At 42.6% G+C, this 17,434-nt stretch overlaps 2 protein-coding genes across 10 annotated transcripts in view; one reads left to right on the top strand and one right to left on the bottom strand.

Moving 5' to 3' along the window:
- Positions 1-2,521, top strand: part of ccz1 (CCZ1 homolog, vacuolar protein trafficking and biogenesis associated) — a 46,246-nt gene extending 43,725 nt beyond the window's left edge. The window contains exon 17 of the mRNA XM_069906814.1: positions 640-2,521. Within this exon, the coding sequence (XP_069762915.1) occupies positions 640-695 (56 nt within the window). The 3' untranslated portion in view covers positions 696-2,521. The remainder of the gene's footprint in view (positions 1-639) is intronic.
- A 5,208-nt stretch (positions 2,522-7,729) lies between these two features.
- Positions 7,730-17,434, bottom strand: part of rsph10b (radial spoke head 10 homolog B) — a 38,243-nt gene continuing 28,538 nt past the window's right edge. For all 9 annotated transcript variants that reach the window (XM_069906138.1, XM_069906141.1, XM_069906142.1 and 6 more), the window contains 5 exons: positions 17,305-17,403; positions 14,541-14,604; positions 12,186-12,296; positions 9,968-10,238; positions 7,730-7,927 (listed from right to left, as the gene is read on the bottom strand). In XM_069906138.1, coding sequence (XP_069762239.1) covers positions 7,801-7,927; positions 9,968-10,238; positions 12,186-12,296; positions 14,541-14,604; positions 17,305-17,403 — 672 coding nt within the window. In that variant the 3' untranslated portion in view covers positions 7,730-7,800. The remainder of the gene's footprint in view (positions 7,928-9,967; positions 10,239-12,185; positions 12,297-14,540; positions 14,605-17,304; positions 17,404-17,434) is intronic.

Below are 17,434 nucleotides of genomic sequence, written 5' to 3'. Positions count from 1 at the left end.
ACCAAGTGCTTGGTTATTGGTGCCTGGCAGGGTGGGGGGGGAAGGAAATGTTTATATGTTTTACGTTTTGCTATCGAGGTAATTTAATTGATGGTACTTTCAGTTGTACGAGGGTGGGGGGGATAAATACAGACTCTGTATGGTACATGAATATTAAAAAAGATTGTTTGAAGAGTTGATGAAAATTAAAATATTTTTAAAAAGGCTGAGAGGGATATGGGACCAAATACTGGAAAATGAGAGGAACTCTGATTGGCATTCTGGTCAGTGTGACAAGATGGGCAGAAGGGTCTGTTTCCAGGCTTTATGACTGTTGCAAAGCAAGAAGTTTGAATGCGGTGCTGGATGATTTTTGGTCTGGTTCTATCTGATCGATGGCATTGGCTAAATGAAGTTCATTGTTGAATACATAACAATTCATACAGCTTCAAACATACCTGCAACAAATTAATTTACAATTAAGACACCACGAAGAGGAAAACAAGGTCATTAATATTAAAGGAAGGGAGAAGCATCAATGCACAAAATATGCATTCAGTGGTACAGATCTTTGGAGGTCTTCTGTTTCATGTGATGTGGGGAGATTCCAGAGCCTGTTGCCGTCGTTTACTCTATTTCTTTTCCCGTTGTCTTTCTCAGAGGAAGTCAAGAAACTCTGCGCAACCCAGTTTAACAACATTTTCTCCTTGGATTAACCACTCTGGTCCTCCATGGCTTCGGTTTACGGGCCTGGCATGTGGGAAGACATCAGTCAGGCCCACGGGCACAAGAAAGGAACCATCTGCTGCCGCAGTGGTAAACCAATTCCATCCCACGCGTTTGCCAGTGACGACGCTGGCATCGTTGTTGATTCCGCTTGCTCTTGGATGGAGGAAAAAGGGCCGCCTTCGCCTTTCATACAGCAGTCGCTGTTCCAGGGAATTTCCATGAAATGTAAGATCATTAGATTTTAAATATTTATGATAAATGACGACTTTATCATTCCAATCTGTAATATATGACAAACTTGTCAAAAGAAAATAAATTTGCAATAACATTTGAGTGAGATTTTAACTTTCCCATTGTGTCTATGTATTTGTTTTATTTATGTTAACCCTCATTAGGTATTTTATTGAAAAAGCATAGTATTCTCTAACAAAAGCTGCGTGATCTTCCTATATAATGTCAGCCCTTTTTTATACTTAAAAGATGTGGGTTTATGCTTGAAGTGACCTGTATTTATGAGGCGCATTCTCATTCAGTTCTGTGCAGGTTATTGTGGTAAAGGTTACCCGACAGCAGATCCTTGTGCCCCCTGCAGTTTTAACTTGGAACAAGACTTCTACATGTTCTGTAATATTTCCAGACACACAGAGGCTTGGAGTAAAAGTCATTATAATTTGAAATAGGGTTTTTCTTTTAAAAAGATATTTCAGCATAATCCTGGTGTAATGAAACTGAATGCCACTTATATCCCATGTTTGTATGTTTAATAAGAACAATTTGCTTTGGAAACTTGGCGTGGGAAGTGTCTGCTTTGTGCTAACATTTGTACAGAGCTCAACGAGGAGATTTCTCTCCATAATACACTAAAACTCCTGTAACCTGGAATTCAAGCCACCTGAAGCAACTGGAAATAAAATCGTGGAAAATGAATAGGTAAAAAATACAGACGTTTAAGATTGGCACATCTCGCCATTAGTTCACCAATCATGCACCAGGCAATCTCCAGCAACTGGAAAATTCACTTATCTGGCATCTACCAATCCCCAGAGGGGTTGGATACCAGCAGATTTACTGTATAGGGCAGAGTTCCTTAACTTTTTTTCACCCCCAGTCACAACCACCTTAATTAATCCCTTGCTAACCACAGAGCAAACACCACGGTAAAAGGCCACTTTGGCCCACGAGTCCAAGCTGCCCAATTAACCTGCACCCCCAGTACATACTCATGGGCCAAAATGACCTGTTACCAATGTCTAAATTAAAAAGTTGGCCACTCTGTCTATGGCATAGGCTGGTATAGATGCTCTGTGGTTAATAAGGGATAACTGAAGGAGATATGTGAGTGAGTGGGTGGGGGGGGGGGGGGGGGGGTGCGTGGAAGGTTGATACCACTGGTGTTGGAGTTTTCTGTAGTCCAGCAGTTTCCCTGGTTTTGGAGATATCCAATTGACAGGTGTTCTTGTTTTCTCCCACCCTCCCAGACCTGCTCACCCAAGCCAAGAACTAGATGCAGATAGACATAATTTCCCATTCTTAATAGCAATGCAGATTTTTCAATGCACTCACGTGTGGTGTCTAGATGTGTGACCTTGTATGTTGCATGCTCAAATTCTCAACTTTGGGGGAAAAAAACAGCAAAACTTTTGTATCTCAAATTTAATTTTCATATCACAGGAAGGTTATGTTTTAGCATTTGAGAACTTTGCTTCCTTATTCTCTTCACTTTCTGAAAGTGAAACGGGTTTGTCTGAGAAATAAGGTGCTGATTTATCCATGTAATGATGCATTTTTAAAAAATAAAATCATTCTGCACTAACTTGTGGATCTTGTTTTTCCTGCATTGGACTGTGATAAATGTATACATTTTAACTATGAAATAACCTGCTGAATTTGATTCAGCAGGAAGTGAAATAGACGCCCACACCTCCTCCCTCACCACAATTCAGGGCCCCAAACAGGACATCCAAGTGAAGCAAGACTTCACGTGTATCCATAGGACTGATGATCTGGACCTGGTGGTTGCTTTTAGGCTGTCTTGGAGAGACTGAGTGCAGACTGGGAGCACCTTCACTCTGTCTGCATCAGTGACCGTGATCTCCCTGTGGCCAACCTTTTTAATTCCATGCCCCACTCCCATTCTCACATGTCTGTTCGTTATGTCATACTATCCCACCAAGACCACCTGTAAATTGGAGGAATGTTGCTTGATTTTCTGTCTGGATGCTCTCCAGCCGGATGGCATTAACACCGACTTCTCCAATTTCTGCTAGCGTATTCTCCCTCCTTTCCCTTAGCTCCCCACCCTTCACTCTCTATTTCCAGAACCATCCTTCCTCCTCGTTTGCTGCTGTGCCCTCCTTTTTCCACCTATTACCTCCTGCTTTTGAGACTGTGCTGCTCCTCTTTCCCTCCCCCCCCCCCACTCACCATTTTGTTTGGACATCTGCTGACATTTTTCCAGACCTTGATGAAGGGCTCAAGCCCGAAACATTGGTTACGTATCTTTATCTTTGCAATTATAAAGGGCAGTGTTTGACCTGTTGAGTTTGTCCAGCGTTGAGTTTTTACTTCAACCACAGTGTCTTCAGACTTGTCTTTTACTTCTGAATTTGGTTTCACTGGTGAGGTTGTTGCTAATTGCAGTTTGTATCGATGTCCTTGCATTTACTAAACTTGAAGGCAGATGAATTGGATGATCTTGCCAGGTTAGAAGCAAAATTGAAGAACAAATGTACATTGTTTTATTATAATTTAAAGCAAATTTGTAAAACTACGGTAAAACATAATTGGGCAAATTCAAGACTGGCAGTCCAGGACTACTGATTTTCCAAACTAAATGTTTCCAATTAGTACTCCAACATGCTTCACTTTTTTTAGAAAATTTATACCATTATATTATGTAATATCAAAGGACCCATTAAGTTCTCATTGAGTGCAGGAAACAGAAGCAGGTGAGGTTAAAGGGAGAGAGAAATGTGTGTGAGATGGAGAAGGTACAGGGACTGGTGTTTGGGGGTGTTGCTGTGATGTCTAAAGTATTTCACTGTTGTACTGCAAAGTGCTTCAAGACAATATGAAAAGCTCAGTGTGAAACAGAATTCATTCAGCATCCTCAGTTCAAATTATTAGTTTTACCATTGAATTCTGGCTCTCACTGTGTTTCCAGTACTTGTAGTAAAACTCTGGCAGTGGTTTATCCAGTTGTTTGATAATTGGATTATTAGTAATATGATCATTGTCATGTACAGGTGTAATTACACATGGTTAGCGCAACACTAGCGCTGGCTCAAAAGCAATGCAACTTGTAAGGAGTCTGTAAATGTCTGTGGATTTCCTCCCACCTTCCCAAATGTACCAGGGCTTTTAGGTCAATTGGGATTTTCTGCCTCAGACTTGTACAGAATTTGTGTGCAAGGACATTTGTTTGGTTTAGATGAAGAATTAACTGCATTCCTCAGTAAATTTCCAGTCCGATAATCCTCAAAAGGTGGGGGGGAAATCAGTCCTTTGACAGTATTGAGGCTGCATTTTCTGCTTCTGACGCTCCAGAGAAAACAACCCAGGTTTGTTCAACCTCTTCTTATAACTTGGACCTTCTAATCCAGGCAACATCCTGGTAAATCTCTTTACCCTTTCCAAATGAGGCACACAGTGCTCCATGTTCAGCCGAGCCAGGTTTAGACAGCTGCAACATAATTTCCTTCCTTTTGTAAAAAATGGGCAACTTGATACTAAAGTGATTGGGTGCAGTAAGATAGGGTGCTTTGTTCCCCCCCCCCCCACCCCCACCGCCGATGATATTCTCATAAGCTTTAAATTTCACTCAAAAGGTAAGAATCCATATTTGGAGATCATTCTCAAGGAAATCCACGTCCCAATATCTTTGCATCCCCTCTTGTTTTAATAATGGTGCTGGATTACTTTAGTGACTTCTGTTTTCCATTGCAGGCCAAGGAATTTGTGCATCTTGTGTACATGACAGTAAATTGAATCTTGAATCTTCAGATTTGTGTTGTGAGTGGTGAGGGTGTCCTCTAGAGCTCATCTCCTGCATTACAGAAGTCTGGGCTGCACCAATCGATCACAGGATGTTACAGCACAAGGTAAAGGTTCCTTTATTGTCACTTAATACTATTTAAAGCTACCTCTTTGTCCAGAGCCCCTCACAGAAACACACAGCACCTGGTGTCTCCCTTCCAAATACCAACCAGTCCTGAGCCTGCTTAGCTTCTGTGATCAGATTGCCAAGGAACACCAGGTGCTCTGGGTTTCTGTGAGCCATTCAGTTAATCAGTTGTGCAAATCTTTGAATAATTGTCGATTTCCATTTTGGAAGCATCTGCTTCCACCATCAACCTGTCAATGGCTGTGAAGAGGAATCTTTTGTTGAAATGGGCATGGATGTGAGGGCTGATACACAGCTTGGGGATCACATCAGTTATTTTGATGGCAATGAGGCAGATTAAATAGGAGTTCATGATTTAAGATTTCTGTTTCCAGTGTTTGCATCAAGTCATGGTTTGTACAAGCTGGCTGTAAAGCAAGTCTGTTTAGTAGACGTTGGTATTGAATGCAGATACTGAAGATCAATGATTAGATAGTAAACTCTTCCTTACCAAGGAAACCCATGAGTTCTATCCTCCAACCCTTTCTCTGAAGCAGCTTGGGATTTATTTTTCCTTACTATACATTTATTGAGTTCCCTCTTGAAGGTCACAGTGAAATGCCGCAATAGCGTTGATCACCCAGAGCCACCCATTTCAATTCCCTGACCCCATGTCCTTCCTGACATGTCTGTCCATGCTCTCATGCACTGCCAGATTAGGAATACCTCATCATCACACAGGGCACCCTCCAACTGGATGGCATGAGATCGATTTCTCTGGTTTCTGTTTAAACCCCCATCTTTGTCCCCCTGTCTCCTTTCCTCTAGTTCTCTCTCTCTCTCTTCCCTTTGTCTCCTTTCACCATATCCATTCAACACAGTTGGTCGGGACTCCTCCCCCATCCAGTTGAAGAAGGGCCAGACCTGAAACGTCAGTAATAGATCTTTACCACTGATGGGTGCTACAAGACCCACTGAGATTTTACAGTGAAACTGATCTCTAAATCACACACTGTAATTGTTTTTCCTCGCGTGTCTTCCCCTGTGAACCCTTCCTATGCCTCTCCACTAATGGGAATAGCGCCTTGTTATCCATTTCTGTAGCGATTCCTCAACATATACATCTCCTCTTCACTGTAGAAAAACAAATCTGTTTCTCCAATCTACCCCTCATTTCAAAAACTATTGCTGTAAATCTCCTCACGTGCCTTTACATCCTTCCTGTAAAGACATGACCAGGTTTTAAGACATCGTAGTGGGCATTAGTTCAAAGACAGATCCAGGAGGCAGAGATAAAGTGATCCCGTAATCAACATCAAAAAAATGCTGTGGAACTCAGTAGGTTGGGCAGCATCTGTGGAGGGTCTTGACCCCAAATGTTGGCTCTCCATTTCCCTCCACAGATGCCACCTGACCTGCTGAGTGCCCCCAGCAATTTTTTTTTTGCTCCCGATTCCATTAATCTGTAGTCTCTTAGGTCTCCTGATCACAGTGAACCTCTGTGGCCTTGACTCATCCAGCCATGAACAATGGTGATTCATTAAACAGCTGTCAAAAGATGGCTCAATGAAGGTCGGGGTAGCACGAGCTCCAAAGGCAAAAAGCTGTAACTACCTGTAGCCAGGAATGAAGAGTGCACACTTCATTTTGGCTTTACCTGAGCAATTGTGAAGACAGCTATTTAAAATACATAGAGACAAAAGTGAGGCTTGGTTAGGGAATGCTCTACAACCACTGTGGGTTGAGGCAGACACTTCCTCTTTTTATAGCAAATTCAACAAAAATCTGAACATAATGGAAGACACTGCCTTTAAGAAAGGGCAAGGTGAGATTTGTATGGTTCCAGCAATCCCCAGGTAGAGATTTGGAATAGTTGATGTTCCAATAAATTCAAACAATTTATATAACACTATATTGTACAGTTATGATATTTGGAATCATCCCATGAACATCATAGGAGTGTTATCAAGTGGAATTCTGACACAGAGGTGTAGAGGTGATATTGAAACTGGTAAGGAAAAGTTAAGAGGAAAGTATGAAGGAGCATCTAAAAGGAGAGATCTAGTGTGTGGAAAAAAATGGTGGGGCTGCCAGAACCGCTGTAATGGCAGCGATGCTACTGGTGTAAACCCAGGAGAGCAGAGACATAGTGCTACTCTGAAGGGTTCAACTGCCCAGCCCTAATGCCAGTAGCTCCAAACAGGCTTTTCAAAGAGCCAATTTTTTTTTAATTTAAAATCCTGCAAGCACTGGGTTGGCGCCCAAGATGGCGGTGGCTATGTTCAACAGCACCCATGAGGAGCTGCAGACTCTAGGGGAACACCAGAGCAACAGAAATGGGAAGCAACAAAGGGCTCAGCAGCTGAGGGACCCACAGAGGCTGTGGGCAACCTCTGGTCGGGGGACCCGCAGGGGCTGCTTGAGATTGGCTCATAGGAACCAGGTATCAGAACTGGGATTGATGAGGGTGCTGAGAGAGGGCTCCCGAAATTCCCCAGGCAGTGAAGGCTTCCTAATTGTAATGGGGGTTTGGATCTGGAGTTCGGGTTGCTGATGGGAATCAAACAGGAGTCTGCGGCTGTGAAGGCAGCAGGAGCGCTGGAGGTGAATCCATGGACACTCACTGACTCTCTTTTGCACTGCAGGGGGTGGCAGCTAGAAGGCAATTACATGTAATAGTACATGTTTTGTACTATTACATGACAATAAAGGAATCTTGAACACCAGAGCTTGTAGGCAAGGTAGTCAAAGTTATGGTCACCAGCAGAAAGCAGCAAACAATATCAGAAATGTATGAGCAGAGAACTTCAGGGGTGGAGGTTTAGGAGGCTCAGCTGTGGAGGGATTCTAGTAAATATTCCACCAAGATATTTTCTTGTACGTAAGCTACAAAGACTTAAGCAAAAAGGATTTTTCCAGTTTTACATTTTGGTGAAAGTTAGACTTGTGGTTTATTAAAGTTGTTCCCAGTTTGTAAGTGAGGAAGTTGTTCAGGGGGATTTTTTCTTCTCTATGGAGGACATTCCAGAAAGAATATCCTTTGGTTTATCGTCATCGCTCAGTGATTCAGTGTTCTCCACGGTCTCTGGGGTGAACGTTATAGCTTTCTCTTTTGACCTGTAATCACATCAGAACAGACCACAAGGTTGGACAAGTATATAAGCATCAGTTATTGCAAATTGTAAAATCCAACACACAGGGAGAGTGGGAGCAGTGGTACAGCACTCCTCTGCAGGCTCCCTCTGGCCAGACCAACTGCTGACAGCTCCATACAGGCTTTAAATAGCCTGTTGAAGGAGTCAACGGTGTTTTATTTAAAATTCTGTGACTGCGGGTCGGCCCAAGATGGCAGTGCCTGTGTTTAGCAGCAGCCTCGAGGGTTTGCAGACTCCAGGGGAGTAACGGGGAGAGGTAGAAGCAGTGGTTATGACCCCAAGGACAGTGACCATGGTGCAGACCAGCGAGGGGCTCTGCGGCTGAAGGACACAAACCAGCGCCGAGCAGTTGGCGACTTGCAAGCAAGGATCCCACACAGGCTGCTGGTGACTGGTGATCAAAGGACTCACACCAGGCTGTGGGCTGCTAGACTGTGGCTCATAAGAACCAGAATTTGAGAGGGTGCTGAGGGCAAGGAGGGTTCCCGCAGGCTTCCTCATGGAGTTGGAGATTTGTATTTGGGCTCAGGTTGCCGAAGGTTTGATCTGAACAGGAGTCTTGTGCGGCTGCAGAAGCGCTGGAGGCTCAGTAACTCTTTTGCTTCTCTTTCTCTGACTGTAAGGGGTGCTGGGCAATGCTAATGGCAGACTAAAGGCAATAATGTGTAATATTACATTTCTGTTTTATTACATGACAATAAATAATATCTGATCACCATTCTACAAAGCTGTTTATCGGCTGGAAAGATTAGGGATGAGTTCGAGCCCCAGAAAAACTGGTCGGTCATTTAGGAGAGTTAAGGATTCCTTAACAGTCATAGTCCTGGAGTTATACAGCATAGAAATAACTACACAGCAAACAGTAACTTCATCCTCAAATCCACTAACACCATAGTCAAAGGCCAAATGTTAAATAATGACAAGACTGAACTCGGGAAGGAGTTTTGGAGTTGTGTGGCATGGTGCCAAGATAATCATTAGTTAGACAAAGGAGATGATTGCTACTTCAGGAGAGGGGGTAAGATCGATGGCAGTGAAGCGGAGACTGTAGACAGCTTCATGTTACTTGGAGGAAATAATTCCACTGACTTGATCTGGACCAACCATGCTGAGGTGATGGTCAGGAAAGTGCACTAATGCCTCTCTACATTGGAGAGATGGGATGTAGACAGGGAGAAAGAATGCTTTGCTGAGCACCTTCACTCTGCATCAGTAACTGGGATCTTCTAGTGGCCAACCATTTCAATTCTGCTCCCTACTCCCATACTCTCATGTCTGTCCATGGCCTCATGCACTGTCCTACCAAGACCACCCATAAATTGGAAGAACAACACCTAATATCCTTTCCTGGCACTCTCCAACCATTCTCTCCCTCTTCCCCATTCCCTCTTGTCATTTTTCCTACAGCTCTCCATTCCTTCATTTTCCATTTAGTGTTATTCCTTCCTCCCCAGTTTGCTGCAGTACTCTCCCTCCCTTTTTGTCTGGGGTTCTCCCCCATCCCTCCAACCCCCACTAATTTATTCATATGCCTGCCTACATTTTGCTCACACCTTGATGAAGGGCTCAAGCCTAAAACGTTGGTCATGTATCGTTACCTTTGTTTGACCTGCTGAGTTTCTCCAGCATTTACTTCAAATCATGGTGGCTACAGACTTTTGTGTTTTGTACTAATGCCTCTACTTTCTTAAACATTAGAGGTATGGCATCTCCTCCATGTCCCTCAACAACTTCTACAGGTACACCATTGAAAGTATTGTTGCTCAATGCATCCCAGCACGGGACAGGAGCTGCTCTGCTCAAGATTGGAAAAAGTGGCAGAAGGTGATGAGGACAGCACAGAACATCACACAAACCTCCCTCTCCTCCATCTGCACCTCCTGCTGCCTCAGGAAGAGATCCAACACAGTGAAGGACCACACCCCAGAAACACTCTACTCCCACCTCCCATTTAGGGAGAAGGCCCAAGAGTGTGAAATTGCACACCCACAGGGATACAGACCTTGCCCTTGCTTCAGCCTTCAATTTTGCTTGGTGAACCAGCTCACTCTGTCGCACCAGGTCTTTCTTGGCCTCCACTTTCAAGACCTCAGCATGCTCATAGGCCGGAAACAGTCTCTTCATGAAGAAGAAACAGATTTGACTCAACCAGAACTCCAATTCAGCCCCTGTCTTGACAGCAGGCTTTGATGCTGGACCCTGCATGGGTGGAGTCTTTTCTTCTGAACCTCTTGCTGCCTTGAGCTCAGGTTGTAGAACCTCTGGTGCTTTGCCTTAGTGAAAGGAAAAATAAAACCACAGATTTACTTATGGAGATGAGAATTAATGCCAGTAAGTAAATACTGCACAAATTCAACCTAAATTCTCAGTTTGTTAATTGGATTAAATTCATCCCCTATAGCTTCAATTTTTTTTCTAATTCAATTAAATCTAAACCTCAAACTATTTTGGGGAACCAGACAGGGTTGTCCTCTGGGTCCACTCTTAATTAATTTGGCTTTTCAGCAATCAGCTAATATTTTGGGAATCTCTAGAGCTGGAACTATCCATGAAGTATCTCTTTATGCTGACGGTCGTCTTCTACATTCATCCAATCCTGACTATCTCCAGTTCCACAGATCTTATCACTTCTCAATCAATTTGGTCAATCCTCAGGCTACAAATTGAATTTGCAGAAGAATGAATTATTCCCATTGATTCTTTTGACCCCTCTATCCCTTTTAAAATTGTTTTAAAAAACCAATTTAATTCTCTAAGTATTTCTAGAAAGATCACTAACTTGTTTTAGGAAAATGTTCTTATTTTATCGAATCATGATAAGAACTCCTTTTCTCAATGGTCTCCTCTTTCGATGACGTTAATAGGGAGGGTTAATATTAAGATGAATATCCTGCCCAAGTGTTTGTACGTTTTCAAGCTGTCCCAGTATTTGCTCCTAAATCTTTTTTTTTATATATTCATTAGACTCACATACTTTTATATGGAAAAATAAGTGAACCTGTTTGAAAAAAATGTATCCTTCCAATTACTAAGAGAAATGGGGCTGGGCGTTACCTAATCCGAGGCTTTATTACTGGGCAGCAAACATTAGATACATCATATCGAATATTCAGGTACATCAGGATGGATTGACTTAGAGATTAAATCCATTAAAAGACATTCTCTCATCTCAATACTTGGAGCACATTTGCCTTTTTTACTCTCCAAACTAATTGATAACTTGGTACTTGGACATGCTTTGTGTATTTGGATCCAATTTAGAAAGCATTTTGGTTATCAAAGATTTATTGATTTATTAATTAGTCCAAACACATCTTCCCCTTTCCTCCCCTCTGTGACTCCCTCATCCATTTCCATTAATCGCCCCCTTGGCACTTTTCCCTGCAGCTGCAGTAAGTGCTACACTTGTGCCCACGCTTCCTCCCTCACTGTCATTCAGGGCCCCCCCACACAGCCCTTCTAAGCGAAGCAACACTTCACTGTGTCTCTGTGGGAATCCTCTCTGGTGCTCCCACTGGACAGTCTCAGAGAGACCGGACATAGACTGGGGGAAATCGCTTCGCTGAGCACTTTCCCTCTGTCTGCATCAGTGACAGGGATCTCCCAGTGACCAATCATTTCAATTCTGCATCCCACTCCCATGCTCATGTTTGTCCATGGCCTCAAACCAAGACCATCTGTAAATTAGAGGAGCAACACAGTGTTCTGTCTGGACACTCTCAAACTAGATGGCATTAACATCGACTTCTCCTATTTCTAATAGCCTACTCCTAGTTCTCCCTCCCTTCCCTATCCCTCTGCCTTCCTTCCTCCAGCTTTCCACCCCCTTCCACCTCCATTCACAGAGCCCTCCCCCTCTCCCTGTTTGCTGGGGTGCCCTCCCTCCCTTATTACCTCCTGCCTGTGGGACTGTGTTGCTCCCCCTGCCCCTCCCCCCCCAACCCCCACCATTTTGTTCAGGTGCCTGCCTTCATTTTGCTCATGTCTCGATGAAGGGCTCATGCCCGAAATGTTGGTTATGTATCGCTATCTTTGCTATCTAAAGGGCACTCTTTGACCTGCTGAGTTTCTCCAGCCTTGATTTTACTACAGTATGTTATTTCTTCCTTCTTTCGATGATACCTGGTGTTTAGAACTGAAATCATAATTCACGAAGAAGACCAGTGTGTACCAACGGCAGGGTAAAAAACCAAAGCATGCAAGTGAAACTAGTCTCTCACTCTGTGAATCAAGAGAATGTTCCCAGGATTCCACAGGAGGCGGCATGGATGGAATCTGGCTCAGCTCCTCTTTCTTCACTGTCTTTGTCCAAGCTGCAGATTTATTCCGATCTGCGCAAATCAATAACAGTCAACTGTGGGCAACCATTAAAATACTACGGTCATTCAAAATCACCACTTCCAAAAGAACATAAAGTGTACTGTAAGGTTAAACAGAGGCTCCCCTTGGAACTCCCCCTTTCTTCCCAACTCCTTAGCCCTCAGACCCTCTCATCTTTGTGTGCCCCCCCCCCACACCGCAACGCACCTGACCAAAATGTTGGTTATGCACCTTGATCTTTGCCACATAAAAAATGCTGCGTGATCTGCTGAGTTTTCCCAGCATTTTTATGTTAACTTCAACCAATCTGTATGCACTTTGTTTAACTCCATTAGTGAAATGATGATGTCCTTGCACTGTTATAACCAAACCACCCTATCTGCTCTGTGCTTTTGTCTTAGTCTGTACTACTTATTGGACTTGAGTGTGGGTTGTCTTGACTAGATAGCACACACAACAAAGCTTTTCACTGTATCTCAGTGCACGTGACACTCAGCAATTCAATAATCTCACCCTTTCCATCAGGATAGAAAATACCAACAACTCACAAAGAACTTTCTCATTTCAGTTCCAAATGAACGAATCTACAGCAAGACCATACAATACTCCCTATACTTGCCATCTGCAGAGACTTCCTGTAGGCTCAGTAAGAGGAAAAATAGCTGAAAAATCATGGATTCCCATTCTCTGATCAGTTCAACTTGTGCAGTTTAGCTTTGCCCCTCACTATTGCGGCAGTGAGGTGGGACACCAATGCCTCACTCTCCTTTAAAATATATCATACTTCTGCACACACACACACTCTCCTCTCTCTCTGCAGTCCTTTCAGAAACAATAGACTGACAAAATGAATTGCCAGTCTTTATTTCATGATCTTGCCTTATATTCACGTTCCAATGCCCTCTGTTATCCATTTCTCAGCTTGTCTGAGCCCAAAGGATTAAATGCAATATAAGTGATAAATACCTAAAACAAAAGCATTTGCATGGCTGTGGGGTAGCAAGTGGGACTAATTAGACAGCTCCTTCAGTGCCACCAAGGTGAGATAATTTGAATGACTTCTTTTGGTCTGCAGCCTTCAACAATTCCACTTAAAGATCCTTTAAAGTTCAACCCACAAGCACATTCAATGGAAACGACATCATCCTATCAAGTTGGCATGGTTAACATAATGATTAGCACCACTGTTACACTGCCAGCAGTCAGGACTGAGGTTCGAATCCTTCGCTGTCTGAAAAGAGTTTATACATTCTCCCCGTGTCTGTGTGGGTTTCCTCTGGGTTCTCCAGTTTCCTCCCACCCTTCAAAATGAACTGGGCTTGTAGGTCAATTGGATGTAATTGGGCGGCACAGGCTCGTGGGCTGAAAAGGGCCTGTTACTGTGCTATATGTCTAAATGTAAATTTAAACCAAGTTCATCCCGTCACTGGGCTCAGATGGGTTACTGTGAGAACTTTCCTGAGCACACTACATCATTATAATAGTGACCTGACCTTTGAACCAACTGATCTTTGTCTGCATCACTGTACTGTCCTACTTGCTGTGCCATGGATGAGATGTTCAACTTAACTGCTTGCAAAACAAATGAACTTTAAACTGCAAAGAATTATTTATCCCAATCTAAATGAAAGTCAACATCTACCATAAAATCATACTGCCTCGCAATGTCTTCTTCCAATCTGTATTTGTACTATCTGCTCTTCCAAACTGCTATAAGGACCTTGATACATCTCCACCCAGTCTTAATTTCTATGTGGTCAAACAATGATGCAGTGAATTACAAAATGAAAATAGATTATTTGCTCCTTAATCCTAAGGCTGCTCCAATCTTCTTATCATTTTCCAAAGCCCTTCCCATTCTCATCTTGCCCAAGACAAAACCAGGAATGATTGAGGCTTGACAGCATGCTGAAATGATCTGCTTCGGAGAGCTGATTTTTTGTTTGTTCCTTTGTCCAGTGAACACCCCCTAATTCAAAGCCCTCCACAGACCTCAATGGACAAGGTACCCCATCAGAATTTTTAAACTGCTTAGTTCAAGTACAATTTGGACAACTGTGCAGCCCTTTCCAGACAGTGACATTAGAATCAAATAATTTGATCCAGGGCCAGAGAAACAAAGCTGTGATGTTTAGGAATCCAAGGCTCAGTTACCAATGAGCCAACATGGTTCAAACTTCCCACTAACATGTTGTTCAAAGCGCTGACGAGAACTGAGCTGAGCCAATTATAGCCACAGAATTTGCTGAACTTACCATGTTGGGCAGATGCTTTCGTGGACTTCTCAGCCGATGAGGCAGATGCTTTAGTTTTCTTTCTCTAAAATAGACATAAAAGTTGCTGTTTGCCCTTTGCAAATTCTTAGTTTGCTAAGACATTGAACAATTGTACAAAACGAATGATTCAACTCTTCTGGTTGAATTTGGGCAAGAGGAGGTAGAACTGGGCAGTGTGGGCATGGGAAGGGTTGAAGGGGGTAGTGTTCTCTAGTTTGAGAACCAATCAGAGAGCAACATACATGATATCTGAACAGGCAGGGATGGAGAGATATGGACCATGAACAAACAGATAGGAGTAGTATAATTTGGTATCATGGTCGGCATAGAGATTGTGGACTGAAAGGCTTCTTCTTGTGATTCAATTACTCATCGTGATACTTGTTAAATGTTTCCTCCACCGCCTTCTCCAGCGTGACGTTACAGATTCCAACTACTGTTTAGGGAAAATGATTCCTCCTCAAGTCCCTTCTAAACCCCCTCCTCTTGTTACTCCTTACCCTAAACCCTGGTCCTCTGGTTACAGAAACCTCAGTAATGGGGAAAAGCTTCCTATTGTCTGCTCTATCCCTACTCCTCATCAATTTCAATACCTCGATCAGGTGCCCCATCTCCACCACACGTGCATGCGCACACACACAATCCTCAGCTTCCTCGAATTCAAAGGAAACAAAACCAGTTTTTCTTCATAACTGAAACTTTCTATCCCAGATGATATCCTGGTGAATCCCCTCTGCTCCCACTCCAGTGCAAAAACACACCTCCTATGGTGGGTCAACCAAAAACATACATAGTACTCTAGCTGTGGACTAACAAAGTTTCATCAATTAGACCAGTGGTTTTCAAACTTTTTCTTTCCACTCCTATCACCTTAAGTAATTCCTATGCCATCAATGCACTGCCACCTTCCTCAATTTTCTTCTGGGCCCTACCATTTATGGTGTATCTCCCAACCTTATTAGACCTCATAATGATTGGGGTAAGATGCTTTGCATCAAAAGAGAAAAAGTGCATGGGGAAGGTGCCACCATATATAAATAAATAAATAATCTGAGTTGATAGCAAACTTTAAAGAAGCAGCATATAAATTGTTAAAGATAGCAAGGAATAACAGTCATTAATAACAAAGGAAAAAGGAGAGTACTTGAAGTTAGACTCACATGTAAAAACAAATTGTATAAATAGTTTGCACAGCTAATTTAAAAAAAGAAAATTTAACAAAGTAAGTATTGATCCTATAGATTAGAAACTGAGTCCGGGTAAATAGGGAGAGGCATTTGAATTAAACAAGCCTCTTTGCATCAATCGTGATCATGGCAGAGATAAGAGAAGTCCCAGAAATAGCTGTAAATCAAGAATAGAAACTCAGGAAAATTACACCAGGTCGTACTGAGCAGTTAATTGGAGGAATGGGCGGATAAGCCCCTGGGTCTTATTGCCAGGATCTTAAAAGTAGTGGTTTTAATTTTACAAAATTCTCAATGTTAGGGAAAGCTTCCATTTATATTGGAACTTAGCGATGTAATTCCTTTATTTATCATAATTGCCCATTAGGTTTTGATTTCTTTTGCACAAGTAACATGTGGATAAACAGGGGCGACACTTAGATTTCCAACAGGCAATGATTAAGGGGCTGCAATAATGATAATTAGAGAAAATGAAGCTCCTGAAGAAGGTGGGAACATAACGGGTGTAGCTAGATGATTGGATGGTCAACAAGGTGTGGTTTGGAAGCATAACTGGGTCATTTTCTGAATGGTAAGATGTGTAATGAGTGGTGTGTTACAGAGATTGGTTCTTTTACATTTATATGAATGCCTTGTATGAGATACCAGTGATACAGTTGCTAAATTTATTGATTGTGTGATGGTTGAGGAAGGGTCCCAACCAAAATATTGGTGAATCTTTCTCTCCCACGGATGCTGCTCGACCCGCTGAGTTCCTCCAGCAGGTTGGGTTTTTTGGTGGTACAAAGTCAAAGAGACAAAGACTCTTCAAACCTGCTGACATTAGGACCTAGAAGCTTATAAAATTTCCTTCAAAGGCTCAGTGACCATTCTATTTCCCCAGACCTCCATTCAGCATCTGGGCTTTCTTTATTATTGTTTGCAGGTGATCTACCAGGAGTGCTTATTCTCCTGAACGTTATCCTTTAACTGGATCTCCATCCTGCCAAAACTGTGTAACAGTTTACAACAGTATTTGTCCAATCAAGTTTCAGGTTCACCAACCAAAAAAGCAACCACTCCCAGTCACTGGCTACAGCTCTGGAACTTTACCCCAGAAGTCAGCTGTTATCTTTTGGTAAAGTAAATGCACAAGGAAAATAACTTATTTATTTGCAGATTGATCAGCCCATCACACAACCTAACACCCACTCTGTTGACTGTGTACCTATGTATACAGCCCTTACCACTGCCTCAGGAAAGCAGCCAACATATTAAAGGGCCCATTCCACCCTGGTTGTACTTTCCTCTCCCCCTCCCGTTTGACAGAAGATCCATCAGTTTGAAAGCCAACGCCTCCACATTCAAGGACAGTTTCTCATGAGTGAAATCACTCTACCCTTCCACTGTTTTAACTGAACCTTTTATCTGGAAAACGAAACTCTGCCTTTTGTTTTATTTTCCACTACCTGTTGAATTTAAGGCTATGTTGACTTGGCTGGATATCAGGCAAAACAAAGTCTTTCATTGTAGCTCATCACACTTGACAATAAACAATGAGTAAACCATCATACAACCTCTAATTTCTTTGAAAGGCTTCCATTAGTGTCTCCACGTTTCTTCGAGGACGATTTTGTGCCACGTATTTCTGGGGAAATGTATTCTTGAACAATTACCTGTTGATTAATTTAAAGGATTTTTAAAATA

Source organism: Narcine bancroftii, chromosome 12 (assembly GCF_036971445.1).
Source record: "Narcine bancroftii isolate sNarBan1 chromosome 12, sNarBan1.hap1, whole genome shotgun sequence".
NCBI classification, from domain to species: Eukaryota; Metazoa; Chordata; class Chondrichthyes; order Torpediniformes; family Narcinidae; genus Narcine; species Narcine bancroftii.
This window is presented reverse-complemented; position numbering and strand designations above follow the sequence as displayed.